The 20603-nt window shown below is 41.2% G+C and overlaps 1 protein-coding gene across 6 annotated transcripts in view; it reads left to right on the plus strand.

The window, feature by feature from the left end:
• tcf12 (transcription factor 12) overlaps positions 1–20603 on the plus strand; it is a 116743-nt gene that overhangs the window by 89141 nt on the left and 6999 nt on the right. For 4 of the 6 annotated variants that reach the window (XM_086287000.1, XM_086286994.1, XM_086287007.1 and 1 more), the window contains exons 9-16: positions 7361–7460; positions 8673–8812; positions 9330–9471; positions 9663–9733; positions 12255–12399; positions 16702–16775; positions 18368–18439; positions 18925–19116. In XM_086287000.1, coding sequence (XP_086143126.1) covers positions 7361–7460; positions 8673–8812; positions 9330–9471; positions 9663–9733; positions 12255–12399; positions 16702–16775; positions 18368–18439; positions 18925–19116 — 936 coding nt within the window. The remainder of the gene's footprint in view (positions 1–7360; positions 7461–8672; positions 8813–9329; positions 9472–9662; positions 9734–12254; positions 12400–16701; positions 16776–18367; positions 18440–18924; positions 19117–20603) is intronic. The other 2 variants (XM_086287014.1, XM_086287019.1) reach the window with 1 other exon arrangement.

Consider the following 20603-nt stretch of genomic DNA (forward strand, 5'->3'; position numbering starts at 1 on the left):
CCTCACATGACAAAACTGTGATTGAATGGATCTGCATGAGTAGTGTTCACAGTCTTAACAGCTTTTCCTCGTGTGTGTGTTTCTTCTCCGGGTATGGAGATAAATAATGCAGACAGGCCTCAGTGCTGTCAACCCCAAGTTTCATTTTTGTCTCTCCTCTTCATGCACCCCTACAAAAATCAGTGCCACTCATCTTATTGTTCATACACGTTCGTGTTTAATCTGTCCCCTTCATCCACTTACACTCTGATGCCTTTAACAGTATCAACTAAAGCCTGCAGCTGGCTTTGAAGCATCAATTTCCTAAACAGGTTCAGTAACTCACTTCTTTGCTCTGACTTTTTATACTTTCCTCATATGCAATTCATTGATGCAGCATAATGTATATTGTTAGTTTTATCTTCATATTTTAATGAGATTTCTCCTGCAGTACAGTGTGCTTGTATTGCCGAGAAATTTAATTTTTATAACTGGACTCAATTATACAAGCTCACTGCTCTGTAGCGTACGCAGAGGTTATAGTTAAATATAAACATGCAAGCTGTCATACAGTAACTGAGACTTTACAGAGATCATTATTTAATTATTTAATCCTTTTTTAGACATCAAGTGTGCAGTGAATAGGTTTTTGCATTTTCTTTTATAGTTTGTGATAAAATGAACAAAAATACTTTAATAGACTTTAATATGTAAAGAAAACGAATCTCTTGAGCACTATGTAAGCAAAAAAAAATTTTAGTAAGTAAGTTTAAATTCATTTATTTAAAAAAAACTTAAAATACATATAAATAGGGCTAATGAGCCTGTTTTGGGTAATCCCCCATCTGCTGTTTGTTTGGATCCAGGTCAGCTAACTTTAGAAATTAGCATCACGCTGCCAGAGTCTATAAAAATATTAACCATCACTATCATTGCCAGTGTTACTACTGTCTGGGTAATGCGGGTTTAATGGTCCATGATAATAAAAAATGGTCTTTTGATTTAATGCACAGAAACACTGAATTTTGAGTCTCCATTCATGATAAAGCCAGGAGTTTGGGAGGGAGAAGGTTTGAATCCCCTCATGCGCCCCGCACTCAGCCCTCCCTAATTAGAACCAGAGCTTCTTACAGGAAGCAATCTTCCTGCCCGATGACATCACCGCTAAATCCATGCGTGAGTTGGGGGGTGACCTCAGCCTGTGGATTTGCTCGGGGTTTTTCAACACCCAAACAAATCCCAAGAAAAGCACCTTGTGATGACTTGAGTGTCTTTAGAACAGGTGGGCGGAGCTGAACCTTCACCTCCCAGCTCAACAGTGACGATTTCCAGCAATATCAAGCCTGTGAACTGTGAGTCACGGTCATTCATACGTTATAAATTAATGAACTCTTTTAGGCATTTTCTCTCCTTCAGAGTCAGTAGTGAGAGAAATTAGTTTGATGTATCCTGAATCAGCCAGAACTGGTGTGTGTGTCTGTGCCCATTTGTCCCTGCTTTCATGTGTTTTCCTCGCAACACTGCGATGTGTGTCTGGACTTGTTTTAAGATCTCTTCAAACACTTCTATCATGACCATTTTCCTTAAAGCATCAACTTGAAACAGTGCCAGATTTAAAGGGGTAACAACATGCAAAGCCAGTGTTTTGGATGAGTTTAAAAGGACCTCTGAGAAGAAAGGGGGATAAATAATAACAGTACTAAAAGCAAAAGCATAATAAAGGCCTAGTTTTCTTAAGGAAGTGGAAGCTTTCATCTTTCTATAACAGTAATGTTCTCAATGAGTCTACAGGCCTGTGTTTAGTCGAGCAAGCTTCGAGTGGCACACATGAAAGGCTCCAGTCAGGCTGTCCAGACCGGTCTCTTGCTAGAATATGGTATCTATTCTCGCCTCCTCCCCTCCTTTCTTCTTCTTCTTCTTTCCTTTACCCCCCCCCCCCCCCCACCCCCCACCCCTCCTTCTCCTCCCCCGTGATAAAGGTAATGGGGAGCTGTGTGGCTTGCAGTGACAGTAAACCATGGTAAAATGGCTGTCAATGTTTTGCTCCCACCCACCCACCCACCCCTTTAGTTCTCCCCCGTCTGAGGCCCCCAGGGTTTAGGAAATGGAGCATTATTTTCCTGTTTCGACGTCACAAGCCAACCCCTCTGCAGCTGTTGCATGCTTTACAACTCTGTGTTTACAGGGGCTCCAGCTAAAGGTCCCCCTGCGCTAACACCCAAACTCTCACATTTCATAAATCAGCCGTTGTATTGCTGGCTGGATTTTGGATTCATGGATTTAAAAAAAAAATTCTTGCAATGTTGAGCCGTCACTCTCTCCACTCTAATGACTCCTTGTTGGTGTGCAAACCATGTGTGGGAACAGGTAAAATGAGCTTCCAGATGGCTTTGCTCTTCCAAAAGCCATAATTCACCTCACTGCCTGTAGACTCATTTAATCATCACAAAAACAAAAAGATTAGACGCCCGGGATTAAAACGTGTGGAAGAGAACAGGCTCGCCGCACTTATTTAAAGCCCTCATTTGATCGCCTTTGAATTACACACAATAAAACCCTGCTTAGAACAAAATTATTTTAGTTCCAGTTTGTCGGGGTTCCCCTGCAGAAAATCTGCATTTTTCTATGCCTGGAATTAAAACATTTTTTTCTCCTCTCTTTCTAAATCCGCTCACACATTTGTTTTCCGTCCCACCCACTTCCCTTTATCTTTTCTATACCCACCTCCCCATCGACTCCCTTCCCCCCTCCTCGTCCTCTTCGCCTCAGCACTTAGAGGCTTAAGGGAGGGATGTACCACACGAGCCACTCCCTTCTTACAGCCACCCCTTCCCACAGTGTGGAATGGTACAATCCTGCTTTGCATAAGTTTCCTCTGAGTGGGTCTGTGTGTGTGTGTGTGAAGGCCAGTACTGAAAGAATTATTAGTCCCTTTTGAACGGTTTGGATGTATGTCTAGAGAGAAAGCTAGCGTGCCGCTGTACTATACCTTTATCACTTAAATTGTTAAAGCTATAATGTATTGCGCCTACCCTGTCCCTGGAATGGGCAGTAACTCTTTAATGTATTACTACAACGGAAAATCGGTGAGTAGTCTCTCTGGGAATGTGTGTGTGTCTGAGACAGAAGGGAGCTGTATAAAGTGTGGTTGCCTGTGTGTGTATGTATACGAGTGTATCCCTTTGACTGTCAGTCTGATTTTATGTGAAGTTTTTGCACTTATTGGTTTGAACTTTTAAAGCACTTTGTTCGCCTCCTTGCATGCAAGTGCAAGCGTCCGATGCTCCTCTGCCTCATTTTCCACTGCATCAGTTAAAGCTGTCACACAGTGCAATTAAAACAAGTGACTCAAACCTGCTTTGTACCACGTACAAGTAAATATTCCAGGTTAGACATATTTTAAAAAAGGAGGTTTTGCCCTTTTTTTCCCAAAGCATTTTCCTCTCATGCAGAGAATGAAGCAGAGCAGCAGAACGTTTTTTGCAGTCTTGAATTATTTTTACTGGCTGCTCGCTTCAACTCCGAGACTGGGTTGAAATAATAGCAAGTGGGAGTCTGGGAATGATTAAGGGAAAGAGGCTGCCTGTTGAGGTTAGACTTTCCTGTTTGCAGATTGAGCTCCAAGCACCAGTGTTGCTGTTATTCCATCTGTTTTTAATCACTTTAGCATTCTTGACGCCACAGGGAGCCTAATGTGATTTCTGAACTTTTCTGTAATGACTTCTTTGATTTTTGTTACTCTAAAAAGCTTTTCTCTGTGACTGCTTTTGTGTCAATACATACGTTAATTAAAGTGTGCTGCCCTCAGAACTTTGGAGTTTCCATAGTTTTTGTGTGTGTGTGTGTGTGTGTGTGTGTGTGTGTGTGTGTGTGTGTGTGTGTGTGTGTGTGTGTGTGTGTGTGTGTGTCGACTTGTAGGTGTAAAGACGAGCTATGCTTGAGGTGTTTTACTGTAAAAATCTAGTGGACTGATGAGTCTGTTCAAGGGCAGTCTAACAACGGGTGAAGTAGCTCTGCAGTGCATTTCAGTAATCCTTAAGTAATGATCCTGTCATAAGCAAATTACGCAGACAGATTTCCACCTGTCACTGCACGTGTTGTTTTTGCTGTTAGATAAAAAGGGCATTTGAAAGAGAAATGAAGAGGTTAGCTTTTTTATGGCATTGTATTTAAAAGGTCATGTTACTCATGCTTGTGTTTCAGCTTTCCTCATAACCCATTACGGCATTTCCCTTTTTGTTCTCGCTGCACAAAAGATGACTTTGATCTTTTTCATATTAAGTATTAACAGGCTTGTGTTACATTTGGTGATGGGGAGAAAATTGATAGCATGTGGACAGAATGGGCAAACTTTTATGATCAAAAGCACTTGTTAAATAACCACCAACAACTTTTTTTTCTTTCTTTTTTTTTCTGTTTTGCTTGCAAGGAAAAAGAAGGATGGTGCTCATTCTTTGCACCAACTTCATCCACATTAATTTGTTATAATGCAGAGTTGCATAGCAGGCTCACCATCTGGAGCACTGGGAGAATTCACAGTGGGCCATTGGCTTGTGAGTTGGTGGCACGGTACCAATACAGATGGAGCAGCTCACTGAGCTTTCTTCCGTTGCCTATTAGTGGAAAAGAAAAAATTGAAGTGAAAGCCCTGCAGCGATTTTTTTTTTAGACCCCTTTTTGTTGTTGTTGTTGTTGCTGTTCTGGTGGTGGTTGTTGTTTTGCTTCACAGAAAGCTGTCCTTCACAAGTGGAAGGACATAAAATTAGACCAGAAAATAGCAAAAACGCTAATGTCACAACATGTTTTCTTTAAAGTGCCACATGCCTGTTGTTGTTGTTGTTGTTTTTGTGGTGCAACAGGTTGGATCCTGCTTTCTAGAAGCCTACATGGCGCATGTGTTTTCTGCACTGCAGTATGCATGCTTGACTAAATATCCAGGACAAAGTCAGAGTATTTGCATAAATTGTACGGCATACTGTGATTAGTCAGCAAAGTTGTGTTGATGCCAAAACCAAATTTTTGTGACATTACTGACTGGAAGGTATTTTTGTGCTTCTTGACGTTACATTTGGATGTAAGATTTAGCTGTTTAGCAGTTTATATGTTTTTATTAGATATGATATAATAGAATAAACATTATTATTCTCTTCAGATCTATCCATCTCCTTCAGTTGCTTTCTTTGCTTTCTTCTAGTCAAGAATTCAATTCTTTGAGGGCATTTAATGTTTATATTTCACTTAAATGTGAATTCACTGAAATTTTTATTTCTTCACATGCTCATGTAAGCGTTTGGCTTCCACTGCTAACTCTTACAACATCAAAACGTCGTGCCACTAAAAGTTGGTCTTTGTGTTGGCTCAGTGTCACGGTTTTATGCATAAAAATACTGAAGCTTTTATTTTCCAAAAAACATTGGCAGATATCGCACACAAATGTCGAACAACGCCCCTCTAAGAGAGGAGACTGAGCTCAGCTTTAGTTTGAAGAGGCATCGATTCTTTCTAAGCCCTGCAAGTGTTTAAGATTTGGACTTGAAACAAAATGCCCCAGAGAGTTGGTTCGATTCCAAGTAAAGACATACCATATAAAACAGGACAAGCCATTAAGAGTGTGTTTGAACTCTTCTCTTTGAGGTTTTTGGCAATTAGACAGACTGATTCTTTCCTTACTTTTATTTATTTTTACATTTCCCTTCCCTTCCTGTTATTCTGTGATGTCCTTTGTGGTCGTCGACAGATTTTCTTTCAGCCTTTGATATTTTGATCGGTAAGGCGTGAACTTCAAACACAGGTACCGCAAGGCTGGGAGGCACATGGGAAGGTGTGGAGGATATATTCACCAAAATCAAGCTTCATAGATTATCATTAACTAAAAGTCATTGTTTTCTTTCATAATTTATGATTCATATTCAAATAATTAGTTGTAAATAAAAAAAGGTGCCACTGTAAGATTTGTCTTTTGTGTTGATTTTATTTAAGAAATAACGGCTGGTGCTCAAATAGCCAGTATAGGCGTGTGCTGGTGTGCTGATCCGTGTGAGTGACGGCTTTTAATTAATGGCCTTGTAAAAGGAAACCCAGGCGGGCCCTCTCCTCCATAGGCCTGGCGGAATGAGGCACCCGGTGTTTGGGATGGTTTATTAATGCTTTGACTGGTTAGCCCAGGGTAAAAAGGACAATTAGCATTATCCGCTGCCATATGCTGCCCATTGAGCGTCTGACAGAGGCGAAAGACAAAGCCCGGGTTCCCGTGTGAGGCTAACCTGAGATCTCTCTGGAACTTACTATCAACCCTGGTCACATGTGTAAGCCAGAAGACCCATGAGGGTTGCACCCCTCCCAGAGCACTTTAATTACACACCCAGACAACAGCGTGCGGGAGACCTGCTCACTCAGCAGAGTCTCGCTTAAGCTGCATTTTGATGTGATGTTCACGTGTATGTGCGAGCGTTTCAGCGCGAACACTTTGTTTGCCGTGCATATTTTCCATCAGCACCCCGTCATAAAAGAACTTAAGTAAGTAAACAACCTTTGTGGTCGTCATCACGTCCACGTGCATTAGGAACCAATTTGGAGGAGTGAGCTGTCAACATCTGAGTGTGAAATGAGGCCATTAAACGGCAGGTTTATCTTGCTGAGTGGGGACACAAGCTGGAAATGTGCAGGTGGAATCGAGCTGGCAGGTCTGGCTCTGATTAGTGTTACACGACAGTGGGGTCATCCAGTCCTGTCTGTGGGAGGGAGAATTTGTCCAAAACTTTTTCTCCCTGTTTCCCTCCTTTATGCTCTGCCTCGCTCCCTCGACCTCCATCTGGAGTGGATGAAGTCAGAGACCACATCACTGGTGTTTGGACTCCAGTCTTTTTGATCTCACCACCCAGATTGGCACACACTCACAGCTGTACAACAGCGTGCTCATTGTGTCTCCTTTCCCCCGCTAGCTTGCAGGTAGAAGTATAAAGAAAGCAAAGCAGGCTCTTTTTGTAGCGCTTATTTGATTTCTGCCTCTCTGGGAATGCTGCAATTTGCCAGGCATTTAGTCTATGCATGTAAGCGGGTGTCATTATACTTCCATTAGAGGTTGAGTTGATCTGAAATGCAAATACTTCTGATAATCCACTCCCCCCGTCATGAGCTTGATTGCTTGCTAGTCATTAGAATGTGTGTATTTATAGTTGTAGGGCTGTTTCTGCAGTGGATGTGTGCGTGTGAGATCACATACTTGTATAGACCCTAATATGATTGTGCTTTGCATTTTTAGGAAGCGTGTTTACTTCACAGAAACTGATATAAGAGAGCTGAATGAGTTTGAACACCCTCATACCGTGTGACAGTCTTGGTGTTTCGGTTTCTTCTAATGACGATCATGTTCTCCTGGCAGGTGTACGCACCATCTCCAAACTCAGAAGACTTCAACAGAGATTCACCTTCGTACTCTTCTCCAAAACCCTCCAGCAGTATGTTTGCAAGCACTTTCTTCGGTAGGTTCAAAGCAAAGTCTCCATGTTTTGGATAGAATTACCATCTACTGCTTATTTTTTTAATACCCTTTTATTACACTGGTGTGTGTTGAGTTTGTGCACGATTAACCAGCAAGTATGAGAAGGATTAAACGCACTACTGTATATTCCATTCATGCTCATTTCTCATTATTTAGAAGGATAAGCAGGATAAGACCAAGTGAGCATTTCTGGGTTTTGGGTTTTTTTGCAATCCCAGCCATTGACCTCTGAGAAACACAGCTAATGTCAAGAAATCTAGCAGCCACCTCATCTCACCAACTCATAAACAAGGACAAACGTCATATTTAACAGCATAAACCAGATGAGTGCATTCTTTCGACTGTTTAAACTCCCATTAAGTCACAAAAACTTTGAGAACCTCTGGCCTAAATTAAAGTCAGTGTGGTATGTTTTCATCAAGTTATCACCTAGAACCTCAGTTTGTTCCATTAGTTTGCATTTTTATTTTTGTTTTCAGTTCATTTTAGTTTCCTGAGTGGGTTTGCTCTTTTCAGTTTTGTTTTTATTAGTTTCAGTAGTATTTTGAATTTATTGTTATTATAATGTGGGTGGCTTGTGTCAGAGATCAGATGTTCAATAGAAATTTAACACTTTATGTCATGCGTCACGAAAAAACCTGGTGTTTGTTAGGTTAACGCACTTGGCCAGACTGACAAAAAATAAAGTGAAAGAAAATTGCCTGATTTTGTTTATTTCAGTCAATTTTCTAAGCTCACAATGTATTTCAGATGACTGAAGTATTTTGTTTACACCTAGTTTTAGTTTTTTGTTTAGTTTTGTTAACAGTTATAACCTTGGCGGTTATCGTGAGCTCCAAAACCACTGAACCAAACATCTGTTTAATTTTGTAGTTTATATGTTGTCAGACAGATTGAGTTGTTAGATGTGTGCTCAGATTCTTTTCAGTGGGACTGACTCCCACACACACACACACACACACACACACAAACACAAACGTCTTCTTGTTGCTCTTTAGCGTTTGTGTTATCTCAGCTGTGTTCAAGACAAGGATCGTGTTTCAGTCCCGAGAGGGAAAAAAACCTAAAAAGTGCTCTTTGGATGACCCCCAAGTTTTAAGGGTAAAGTTAGGGGGTTAGCCGTCTGTCTAACATGTTGTTTCCTTCAGTTCTAATCCATTGTGTGCTAAAGTGATATGTTTATTGGTTTTAGATGGTACCCACAGTTCGTCTGACCCGTGGAATTCGTCCAATGGCATCAGTCAGCCCGGCTACGGGGGAATACTCGCAGGATCTTCATCTCACATGCCACAGTCAGGAAACTACAGCAGCCTGCACTCACACGACCGTTTGGTAAGCTTCACAGCTCGGCCGGCAGCACTTAGGCTTTATGAATAAGTGATAGATGATTGCTAGTAAGTTTCTGTTTTGCCCTCACGTTTACATGAACGATCCAGTGTGTATTGTTGAACACGCAGGGCAAATAAATTCTGTTGAAGCCCTGGTTTTTGCTCTGCTCTCCCATAGCGCATCTTCCTCAGTTGGAGGGATCTGTGTGTGTCTTAAGTTGTTGTCTGGTTATTATCAGTGAAGACACCGCTGACCCTCTTTGTGTCAGCGTTTGATCTTTTTTCGTCCGCCTGCCTGCTTCACTTGGCAGGGCATCACAGGGAGGCTGCAGATGCTGCCTGCCCTCTCTTTATCTCTGTCCCTCCCCCGCTACACAAACTTTTACTGCGTGACAGCCTGGAAGACGTCAAAGGGCATTTTTAATTTCAAGAATAAATAAATAAGCTCTTTCTTTCTTTCTGTCTCACACAAACACATTTATGATTGAAAATAACACTTTTCTCTCTTCCCGATTTTCCAGAATTACCCCGCACACTCAGTCTCTCCAGACATCAATGCCAGTCTTCCTCCCATGTCCAGCTTCCACAGAAGCAACACCAGCACTTCACCATTCGTCACTGCGGCACACACCCCGTCCGTCACCTCGGCCGATGGGATCATGGGTATGTTCTTGTGTTAACAGTTCAGCTACCTGCTCAGGTTGGCTAATTACTGACACCGCAGTGTAATCATAGCTGAATGTTCATTCTGTGAAGGCACTGAGTCATGCAGGGGGACAGCTGCTTTGTGCACTGTAACCGCTCCACATTTGTCTGAGTTTGCGATTACAAAGCTTCGCTCTGTGTTTTTGTAGCTGCTGCAAATCGGGGGACTGCCACTGGAAGCTCGCAGACTGGAGACGCACTGGGCAAGGCTTTAGCCTCGGTGAGTTACGCTGTTATGTCTATGATGGAAAACGTTGCCTATCAATACTAAGTATTTTCCGAGTAGCGTCAGTGTTGCTTAAGGCATTTTGGTCAAGTTCAAAGAAGTTTTTGCATTTCTAGTCAAGTGTGAAACTCATGTCTGACTTCTTTAAGCCCTCGAGCTCAAATGGTTCTGATTTTTCTGCAAATCAAAGTAAAAATACCCCCCCCCCCCTTTTTTTATTTATTTAAAAAAAAAATTTTTTTTAGTGTTTTGTCTCCAAAGAAGGTGACCTCCGTAATCATGCAGGGAATTAAATGCTATACTGACCGCTGATTAAAACAGCCCAGAGGACAAGTTTATAGTTGTTTTTTTGTCTTTTGTTTTTTTGGCCTAAGCCTGGATAATTGTGGGCTTAAACTAAGAGTATTCAAGAAAGGCAACTGTACATTAAAAAATACTCCTAAAGCCAATGGATTACACTTCAGGGACATCCTGTAATGGTTCAGTCCTTTAGGTTGTTTATAGTGTTATGTGTCCGAAGTGGACTCACAGATAAACGTCACTATTTGAATTGCATGATGAAAATGATGACGTACATGTGCATTTATGTAAACGTTTTTGTGACACAACAGACACTTTTTATCCTAAACCCTTCCCTTGTTTCCTCAGCAACAATATTTGCTGTTTCCATTTACGCACTAGATGTATTTTTGCTTTGGATTTCAAACCTATGATCCTCGATATTTCAGCTAAATTTTCAAATGGTGTTTAACATGTTGCACAAACATGAAAGCAGCGTTTTAATTTTACACACAGCACGAGCTGTTCGTGTAAGAGGAATATTTCTTAGGAGTGTGAATCCAAAATATGAGAATTTGGGCATGGTAATAACAAATTAAGTCCTTTATATTTGCAGACTCAATTCTATTAGCATGACAAAGCTGGAGTGAAATGGACACGGTTGGACTAGGGTGGGGGTGGGTGCATGGATCAGGGGTGCACAGGGGAGTTTATAACTGCTGTGGCTCAACTCCATGGGCCCCCCTTTGTAGAGCTTTTGTTCTCGGCCCTTTTAAATTGGCCGTGCTTATTGGCCCAATGCCGCCTGCGGGAGCGTAACTGATGATGAGGCGGAGCTTCATTTATTCCAGTAAAATGAGCCATGTTTCACTTTGAATGCAGCGTTATTAGCCGGTGAGTGAAAAGAATAGAAAGTCATATATTGTCGGGTCAGAAGTCACGGTTGTAAACAGCTGTCGAGAAACTAAGAAAAATTTGGAGATTTGTCTTGAGTTTTATTGGTTTCCAACGCAGAGATAACCGCGCTATTAATCCTCCTTAGTTTTTCACTGAATTGCATGTCTGGGAGTGAAAATGCTGAGCAGAGAGAAGCTCTCTGCTCTCTGAGTGTCGCGGGGCATAAATACTCATTCTTCCCTTCAGACAACGGCCGATCCTCCTCCACATTCAGCGCCACACACTTCAGTGAAGCCTCTATCCTGATACTCCAAGCTGATTGAAAAACTAAAGCCCTGAGATCAAGATTGAATAAGGAGATTATTAATAATGAGTGCATTCTATCATCCCCACAGAAGTTGAACGCTTTCCTTCAAGCTCAATTTGATCTTAACTTGGAGGAGAAATCTCTGTGGATCTGTTGTTTTTTCTCTGCTAATTAGTCAGGATCCACCGTAATACCCTGACTTCTCCGAGGCATGTTCCATTATGGCACAAATATCCTCTTATTAAAGAGGAAAAGGGAAAAAAATCAGGGACGTGTTTGTGCTTTAATCCAGCATTTGTTTAAACAAATGAAATCCCTGTGAAAGTTCTGAAGACATAATCTCCTCGTTCCCTTGTGATTGACACGTCATCCTAAAACTCAGTGACCTCAGCGTGACCTATCCGAGGATGGCACGACGAAAACTGCCAGTATTGCAGCAATGAAACCAAAGTAATTCAATTGTAACTATTTGTCCTCTTTAAATAGACTATGAGGTTTAAAAAGAAGCAAGAAAAAACAACATTTGAATATGACGGGGTTTTGATATATGGCTCAGAGTATAATCTCTGGCTACAGCCTGAATTGTGCCCCTTGAGATTTCCTGTTGTTGGCTTAACGGGGTTTCCAGGTTGGGCGTCTGCACACTGGAAAAACTGGACACCTATAAGCAGAGAGTCTGTATACGAGTGAAAATAAAGTGTGCTCCTTTAAAACAGCCTCGTTTCCTAAAAAGGTTAAAAAACAAATGAAATTTGAGAGTGCGTTTAAACGATTAATTTAATTGAAAATAGTGCAACGACCTCATTGAAACATTTGAAACAGAAAGTTGGTGGCTTTCGGACTTTGGCTAATTTTCCATTTGATGTTAGGAACTTGATTTGGAAAGCCGGAAAAGCATGTTTACTTTACTGTTTTTATAGAAGGGTGGTGTACATTGGTAAACACGCTCCTGCTTCAAATTCATCTTATTTTTATTTTTTATTTTTTTTATCTATCCTGTCTCTCCTGATGTCTTCCTCTCTGCCTCTGCAGATTTACTCACCTGACCACACTAGCAGTAGTTTTCCATCCAATCCGTCGACACCTGTGGGTTCTCCTTCACCTCTAACAGCCACAGCAGGTGCAGCCTCAGCAGGTACAGTGGTGACTGCTGCTGGCACCCCGTCTGGAAGGCCAGGTAGGTCACCAGCCTGTGGATTTTAATCTCATAAACACTGTCTGCACACATATACTAGATACCAGCAGAAACTGCTTCATAAAGGCTTTTTTTCCCCAGGTAAAGTGCCGGTAACTCACTCAATGGCTATTTCTTTCCTAGAATAGCCAAGCTAATTATCAGGCTTTCATGAATATGTGCCCTATTTTAACTGTGGAAGTGCAATAACCCACACAAAAAGGCAGGTCTTTAGGCTGCCTCCAGCTGTGCTTTCTGATTCATGTAGTATAAAAAGGCTGGCTGAAACTGAAGTGGGAGGCAAATGAAAGAGTTTGATTAATAAACCGAGTCTTGTTCACTCAGTGTTGTCATCCCTCCTAAACAGCTGTGCTAACGACAGGTAGGCTTCTCCAGGAAAGTGTGTTATTATGTGGACGCTGGAGTTATTGTCACAGCTAATTTTTCTGCTTTATCTCACATGATTAGCCAAAACATCATACAGTAACTGTGACCGTGTCTGCACCGTCATGCATCTTAGGAATAAAAGAGGAAGTAATGAATTTGAAGGTCTGTATTTTATGTAATAGTCACAGCTCTGCTTGTACTGGTCAGTGAATATAGGGCCCTGTGACTTCAATTAATTCAATTAATTACTTTTACTCTGTGCTGCATTAGTCGGATTAATTAAAGCCTAAGTAGAGTGAATTGTGAAGAGTTTCCCTAAAACTTAATTTAATACCCCCTTTTAGCTTTAGAGCATCTCTAATCATTTGGTCGTCATTCTCCGTGCTTTATCTGAGTCGGGGCAGTTAATGCCATTTCTACATGAATCCATCCTAAAAGAAAGCCTAGTTTAGTCTGGGATAAGGCTGAACATCCACTGAATTGACAGCCACGATGAGTATTTAAAACTGAAGAAACGCGAGAATTAATTTTCAAGCGAAAATGTTCCAAGGAAGTTTAATCTCAAGCAAATAGAAGAGATGCCTCATGCCAGATTTATCTGCTGGCTGTGCTCTTTCTGCGGTCCACGAGCACAAAAGTGACACCATTTATACTGAAAGCATGAAATCTGTGTTACAAGTTTATTCTTCACCTGCATCTGCGTCAGGGGCTTTATTTTTGTGGCTGAGGCAGCCGCTCCGCATTGACTCCCGGTGACATCACAGAGACGTTTTGGCTCTCAGCTTTTTAGGAGGCACTTTGCTCGAGCTCGGGAGTTTAAATGCAGCCAAGAAGTACCTTCAGAATTACGTGTAGTTTATTTTTTCTGCTGTCATTTCCTTTAAGTGATAGAAATTTATGGACAAACTGTGGAATGACTGCGGCTCCTGGGGCGGCGAAGGGTTTTAAGTTATTGAAAAGCTTTTCATATTTGCAGAACTGCATTTATGGCTTATAATAGCAGCTCATACTATTCATTCTACTTTTAGTAAAACAGTTTCAGGAGTAGATTTATTGTTATATAATCCTGCTTTCCCAGACAAGTGTTTTTGTAGTTAGATTTTTTTTTTGGGGGGGGGGGGATGGGACGACCAGTTTCCCTCTGAATTGTAATTATTTTCTGCAACAAATTCAGAGAACAAAAGCAGGAAAGTAGTAAGGAAATCAGGGCGGCCCCATCAAGGGGATCCTGTTTGTAGTACACAGTACTTTTAAGTACCGGAAAAGAGATGTAGACGAAGAAAATGGTCCGTCAGATATGTTGACAGAGGCGGGAGACCAATGGAAAGAGAATGAGAGGGGGGGACAGTAGGGGAAAGCCCAGTGTGTTGTTTTAACGGGCAGTTGTGTCATGTGTGGTAATGGAGTGGCGACAGCTGTCTCTACGTATGCCCCCCTCTTCCTCAGCTGTTGCCCTGCCCCATGGACAGCTGTTCCCCCAGCACACACACACATACACACACGCAGACCAGGCGGCAAAATGCCCCATTTAGTCACCAGTGAGTGAAGGAAGGTGGCTGTGACTCAGCTGATCAGAGTGGCGGTGATGTGTCTGTTGACCTATTTCCAGTACAGCGCGCTGCACCTGAAAACTGCAACAATATGACAAGCTGAAAAAACAGTTCAGTGTTTTATTGAATGAAGAAAATCCATATTATATAGATATATATCTATATAATATATAAAGCACTGCTGCCAAATATGTCATGTGGAATTATGGGGAAAAGATATAGTTTTACTAATTATTCGTCCTTAATGTGCCTCCAGGCTTAGAAAAAGAACGATACTCTGAAAGTAGCCCAAAATTTGGCTAGTTGTTGATGTAAGTTTCCAAATCCATTTATCATTGGGACTGCACCAATATACAGCACATTACTCAAGGCTGGTTTGTTCAATTAGCCTTCTCTGGTGCACTTGGGGACCAGAGCTTCAGTCTAATTTTTCATAGCCGCCAGCCAGCAGAGGCTTATGTGAAGTTCCTGTCTCACTCACCTGGGAGAAAGCTGAGGCAGAACAGAGACTTTTTCATTTCCTCCTCCAAAGTCACTTTTAATAGTCTGTTAATTAAAGTCGGCTTTTCCAAGGCTGTGTGTGAGTGTGTGTGCAGAAACATGAAAACTCATAAGACCACAGAAGAGTTGTTAGACATTTCATTGGGATGATTTAATGGAAGTTCCCTGAGCGTGAAAGGTGTGATTTTTCTAGTGTTTGTCAAAAATATACATCAGCTGCATTTTTACCACTTTTAACCCCTTAAAGCCAAGTGTGTCATATCTACTGCAAGAGGTTTTGAGGCTTCTGCATCATCAGTGTGATTGTTTTTTCCCCCCCCCCTGAAAAATCTGAAAAAATACATTTTTAAGAAATAATTGCAAGACTGTCAAATGTAGCAAATATGATACATATTAAAACTCACACATGCAAATTAATATACATAAACACAATGTTCTAGAAGTTATTTCATGGTTTAGGCTTTAAAGGATTTAATAGCTAAGTTATTTGTGTACTTGTTCTGACAACATCGGTCTGATTTTGTAAAACTGAGAAATAAAAACGCTGCGTCACCCCGCTCAGCACGCTATAGCTTTGAAATGATGTAAATTAAGCTTTAAATTAAGAATAAAAAACCATCAGCGTTCCTCAGGCTCCTCTGCCTTTATCATGGGGTTTTCATTGCTGGTTATTTTAGCAAAATGAATTTCTAGAATCATGCGAAATGACTGATAGCAGAAACAAAGTCTCCTTGTGTGGATCACGCAGCAGTGCGCACCATTTACAAGGATGTGGGCTGGGTTTAGCATCCTAACACTATAATAGACACCAGAAGAGCTTGGAAAGACTACGGACACCCTATCCTACTCTGTAAATAACCTGGAAAGGTTCATTACTGTCAAAGTCCATTAAGGTTATTTGATTGCAGTATAATGCATTGCCTCTTGTTGCACATGGCTGGCACTACTTGGATAATTGCGACTCCAAAAAGGAAAGAAAGAAATGTTGTACTGTAGCTGGAAATGTGATGAGCAGATGTGGATTCCTCTTCTTTAATTTACACCAGATCAAATCAGCTTGATTTGCTTTCCTGTACTGGCCGGTAGATTAAATTTTTGGCTCAGATAAACATGCAAAAACTCACTGTGCCAAAGGTAAATTATAATCTCTCTCCCAGTGCAGAGTGTCTTAGATATCTCTGTATTTAGATCATATGATTAAAATGCACTGGTCTTTATTTAGAGCAGAATTAGATTTGACTTTATGGGACACATTAGTGGAATATTCAGGCTCATATATTTACAGATGTAAATTATATAAAGATGATTGACTTTAGTGCTACCACATCACCAGTCAAAGATGCTTTAAACTGACTAAAAGTTAAAGAAAAAGAAAGCCCATGTAATTATTTCTTTCACCAAAAGCCTGCATGAAGATCAGGTACTAAAACAGTCAGCAACGGTGCACTTTTGATTACTGGTTCCTGATGTTTTTGCACGTTTCTGGAATAAAATTAAAACATGCGTGAAAACTAGTCCTGAGCGTGATATTTTTCACTGCTCACATTGTTCTCATAGCCATGGTTATTAATGTGCAGATGCAGCGTTCATTTCAGGGTGGAAGTGGGTGTTAGTCAAACCCTGCGCTGGCTCATGTGTCAGGATGCAGTCCAGCCATCAGGAAGTGATGCAGTTAAGCTCTGAAAGATAAAAATACCTCTCATAGAACAACAAGAGACCAGAAAATCAGGATGTCAGTGTGTTATGACTGCATGTTATTGTGTTTGTCAGTGAATGATTTTTTTGTGTCGGCGTACCAGGATGAGGCTTTTGGCCAAAACTGAATCAGATAATTGTTAACACTGACCTTCACTTTGTCTCTCCTCAGGTACCAACCAGTGGCCCCGTGTTGGTGGGCAGACCCCCTCCTCCCCAAATTATGAGAACTCCCTTCACTCACTGGTAAGCTCTCTGCCCGCCTCCATCATTCAGTGAGAGGAGGATATGATGGATGCTCGCTTTAGATAAGCTGCCCATGAAGGACTGAGCTAGCATTACAGTGAGATTCCTGTCTGACAAATGTTTTGCTGAGGAAGGTGGGGGTAGAGGGATAACCAAACTGAACAATACCTGTCCCTTGGGGCATGCCATCTGTCCTCCACTCTGTGGGCCGGGTCTGGGATGACAGTTGGGGGATGGGTTTAGTTATGGGGGCTGGTGTGGGGGTGGCAGCTGTTTGCTGAACCTCTTCTCCAGAATTCCTTCGCTGCCGTACGACCAGAGCTGAAGATCGGATTTCATGCAGCCTTGCTACCTGATGCACATGTCATGTGTTTACATACTCTACTGGGAGTTTATTCAAGGGATAAACGGACTTAAATAAACTTACTATACAGATCCACAGACATATTTATATGATAAATAAAGACAGTATAATGTTAGGCAATAACCCAGCTGATCCAAGCAATGGGTGAACAAGTGAATTCATAAAACATATGGATCATAAGTGTTAACAAAATGCATTTATGTTTCATGTGTATGAAAGAAAGAAAATATTGACCGATATTGAATTTTCTTATCACCAGCAATTCAAATTGTATTGGTGTCGAAGTTTAACATGATTATATGTTTCTATGACCTCACAGAGAAGACCCGCAGAAGTAAAGGATGGAGCTTTTAGCCATGCTGTGATCTTAGAGGGACATAGATTCATCCTGACATCGTCTGCAAAGCTCCTTCATAATCCGTATTCACACGTAACAATGAAAAGACATCCAGGTTTAATATAAAGGATCCTATATCTACCTGGTAGAGATGTTCCTTAAGAATGTCTTGAACCCATACCCGGTTGTTTCTGAATCATTTAGGCTTCTAAGAGGTAAAAAAACATCAATTGCAGTTTTTTATTGAATGATGAATGAAAAATGCAGCTGGCAGCCACTGAAGGAAATTCTCATTTATTCTCAGCAACGTTCAAGAGTGTGCTGAAATAAAATCGTAGATCACGGTCCTCTGGTAGTTACGACAGAACTACTTGGAACATTGGAAAGTCCCAGAGAGCTCTTGGAAATGGTGATGAAGCTCTTTGAGGATTAGATTACAGTCAAAATGACTAATTTTGTTACTGGACTGGGCTGTGAACAGTAGTTATATTCGTTTAAGACGAATTTTTTTTAAAAACGGCAGACTTTGGTAATCAACAAAACACGCACAGCTGGATGAAATGAACATAAGAAGGCAAAGCAATAAGGCACAAAAGACAACAACATTATTTATCCCAGCACATAAAGTCAGTGTAAAGTTTTAAACTTGTGGCGATGCAGAAAATGTGACAAGTGCTGTAGTAGGGGTCTGTAAATACGCAAACAGCGAACCATTTTTATCTTTACAAAGTGAGTCGTCAGCAGCTGTGTGCTTCTTTCTAAATCCTGCCTCTTTCTCTCTATGTGCTATCACAAAACCAAAAAAAGTCTTTACCCACAGCGTGTTTGTAGTATTTATAGATTCTGATCTTTTTTTCTTAATTCTCTCTTATTCTTATTTGACTTTGCCAGAAAAACAGAGTTCATCAGCAGTTACATGAGCATCTCCAGGATGCCATGTCTTTCTTAAAGGATGTCTGCGAGGTACTCTTCAGATAGACTCTTTTTTTTTTTTACCCATTGCGTGTTCCATACATCGTTTTGTTTTCTTGCACAAGTTCGACTACATTCTTCACAGTGAAATGCACTTTCATTTATTACTACTTCTGTCGCCTTATTCTCATGTTATGTTGTTGTCGTTTTTTTTGTTTTAGTTTTTTTCTGCAGCCATGCCAGCTTGTAGTAATCAGCTTAGGTTCAGATGACAATGAAATTAAGTGGCTGCAGTGCCTCTGTTCATTTGAAAAACAAATGAGAACATATCCTGACTTCTACAACTCAAGCTGAAATGGCTCATTTGATCTTGCATTTGAATTGCCTTCTTTATCTTGTGTTGTTTTTTTTCTCACCATACAATCAGCATTTTCAATTTTTGTCCTAATGTGCTTATACTAAGCTGCTCTGTCCTTCTTTTCCTCCCTTCTTTCTCTCCCTAACCCTTCATTTCTCAATCCCTTTGGTCCTCCCAGTCTCGAATGGAGGATCGCCTGGACAGATTGGATGATGCAATCCTTGTTCTGAGGAACCACGCAGTGGGCTCCACCGCCAGTCTGCCCAGCGACATACACAGTCTGCTGGGACAGGCACAAAATGGGCCAATAACAGCCATTGGACCAAATTTTCCTGCCTCTGCATTGGTTCCAAGTCGGACTGCAGCGATGGTACGATAACTTCATATAAGTATTTATTTATTACTATACGGTATTTTTCAAACTACACCACATAAAACACCTTGGCCACCTGGTCAAAAAAAGGAGAGCTTTGAGACATTTTCCGCAGACGAACAGTTGAATTTATACCGGCATATTTTCCATAAGTGTAATGGCTGGCCGTAGGATCACCCTCCTCTTGAGAGCGGCTGTATACACAAGTTTGAGAGAGAAATGAAGAAAACAGGCACAAAGAAGTAAAGTTGGCGTAGGACGTGTTTGTACGTTGCAATCCTTCTAGAGTTAAACTCGAAGCCCCTTGAGAACTGGGGAAATGCCGGTCTCGGTGTAAATCATGACGTGTTCGCCCATCCTCCTTCTGAGGTATTTGATTGTACAGAGCCAGGAGATTTGAACACATCTGCAGTGGAAATTAAAATGGGATGACTCGTCCAACTGTTATCTGGAGGTGTTTGGAAAAAGTTTGACACAAACACAAACTTAAAAAGAAAAAGATCAAATTAATTTGAACGTGGGAAGAAGTTTAGATTACTTTTTTCTCTGAGATAAATGATGGAAGGAAAAGTTAGACAGTGATTAGCTGTAAATGTGGTGTTGCCTTTAAATTCAGACCTAAAATTAATATTCTTGTTTAGATTACTGTTATACAGAAAGGCCAAAAGGCTCCTTTTGTGTGTAAATTGATTATTAATTAATTAGTTTAAAAAATTTTCTATAAAACAAGCACGTATTGTGAGTAAAGTGTTTTGGTAAGGTTGTACTTTGATGCAGCATGAAGAAAGAATGAAAAGATGCATTTCTGAGTGCAGACCGACATTTTAGTGCTCAGTCTGCACTTTTTGTTTTCGTGTCTTGATCATTGCAGTGGAGCTGTCGTGCAGAAATTCATTTATTTTCAAAGCAGTTTCATTTTTTTCTTTGTTTTAAGGTGGTATTTTTCCTGTCGATGGTTGTTTTCACTCGTACGCGGAGGCTACTGGGTAGCTCGCTTTGTCCCTTAACAAGAATTTTACTGTGGTTGTCAGAAGAGCTCAGTTTGATGTATTTGTTACAGAGAGCTGGGTTGTGGCAGTGATGTTGACCGACTGCGACTGTGAGATAGAACATACTGTGTCTGCACTAACACAGCACTTCCTGTGTGGGAAGAGGTCCCTTCAGACAGGGCTCAACAGCCTCGACACGGCACAGCCACAGGCTTTTTACTCTGGCTGTCACCCCGCCCTCTACCCCCTTCCACCCCTTTTCATCACTTCTTTTTAACAACCCAGGAAATCTGAATCGTTGGAAACGTGTGTCTGAACCCGCAGCCTCCACCCAAATAGAGGTCCTCAGCTGTATGGTAATCAGGCCCAGCCATGAAAATGGCAGCGTTCTTTTCTTGCCAGAGCCCCAGCCTCACTCCTCCTCCTCCAGACAAAGAGTTGTTTGGACACCTGTTGAGAGCACAGCAAAGATTAGCGTAGCGCTGGGGAAGGGGA

This window comes from Aulonocara sp. 'chitande type north' Nkhata Bay, linkage group LG1 (assembly GCF_057382095.1).
Source record: "Aulonocara sp. 'chitande type north' Nkhata Bay isolate Kocher_YH1m ecotype deep benthic linkage group LG1, A_spYH_male_GT1.1, whole genome shotgun sequence".
Taxonomy (NCBI): Eukaryota; Metazoa; Chordata; class Actinopteri; order Cichliformes; family Cichlidae; genus Aulonocara; species Aulonocara sp. 'chitande type north' Nkhata Bay.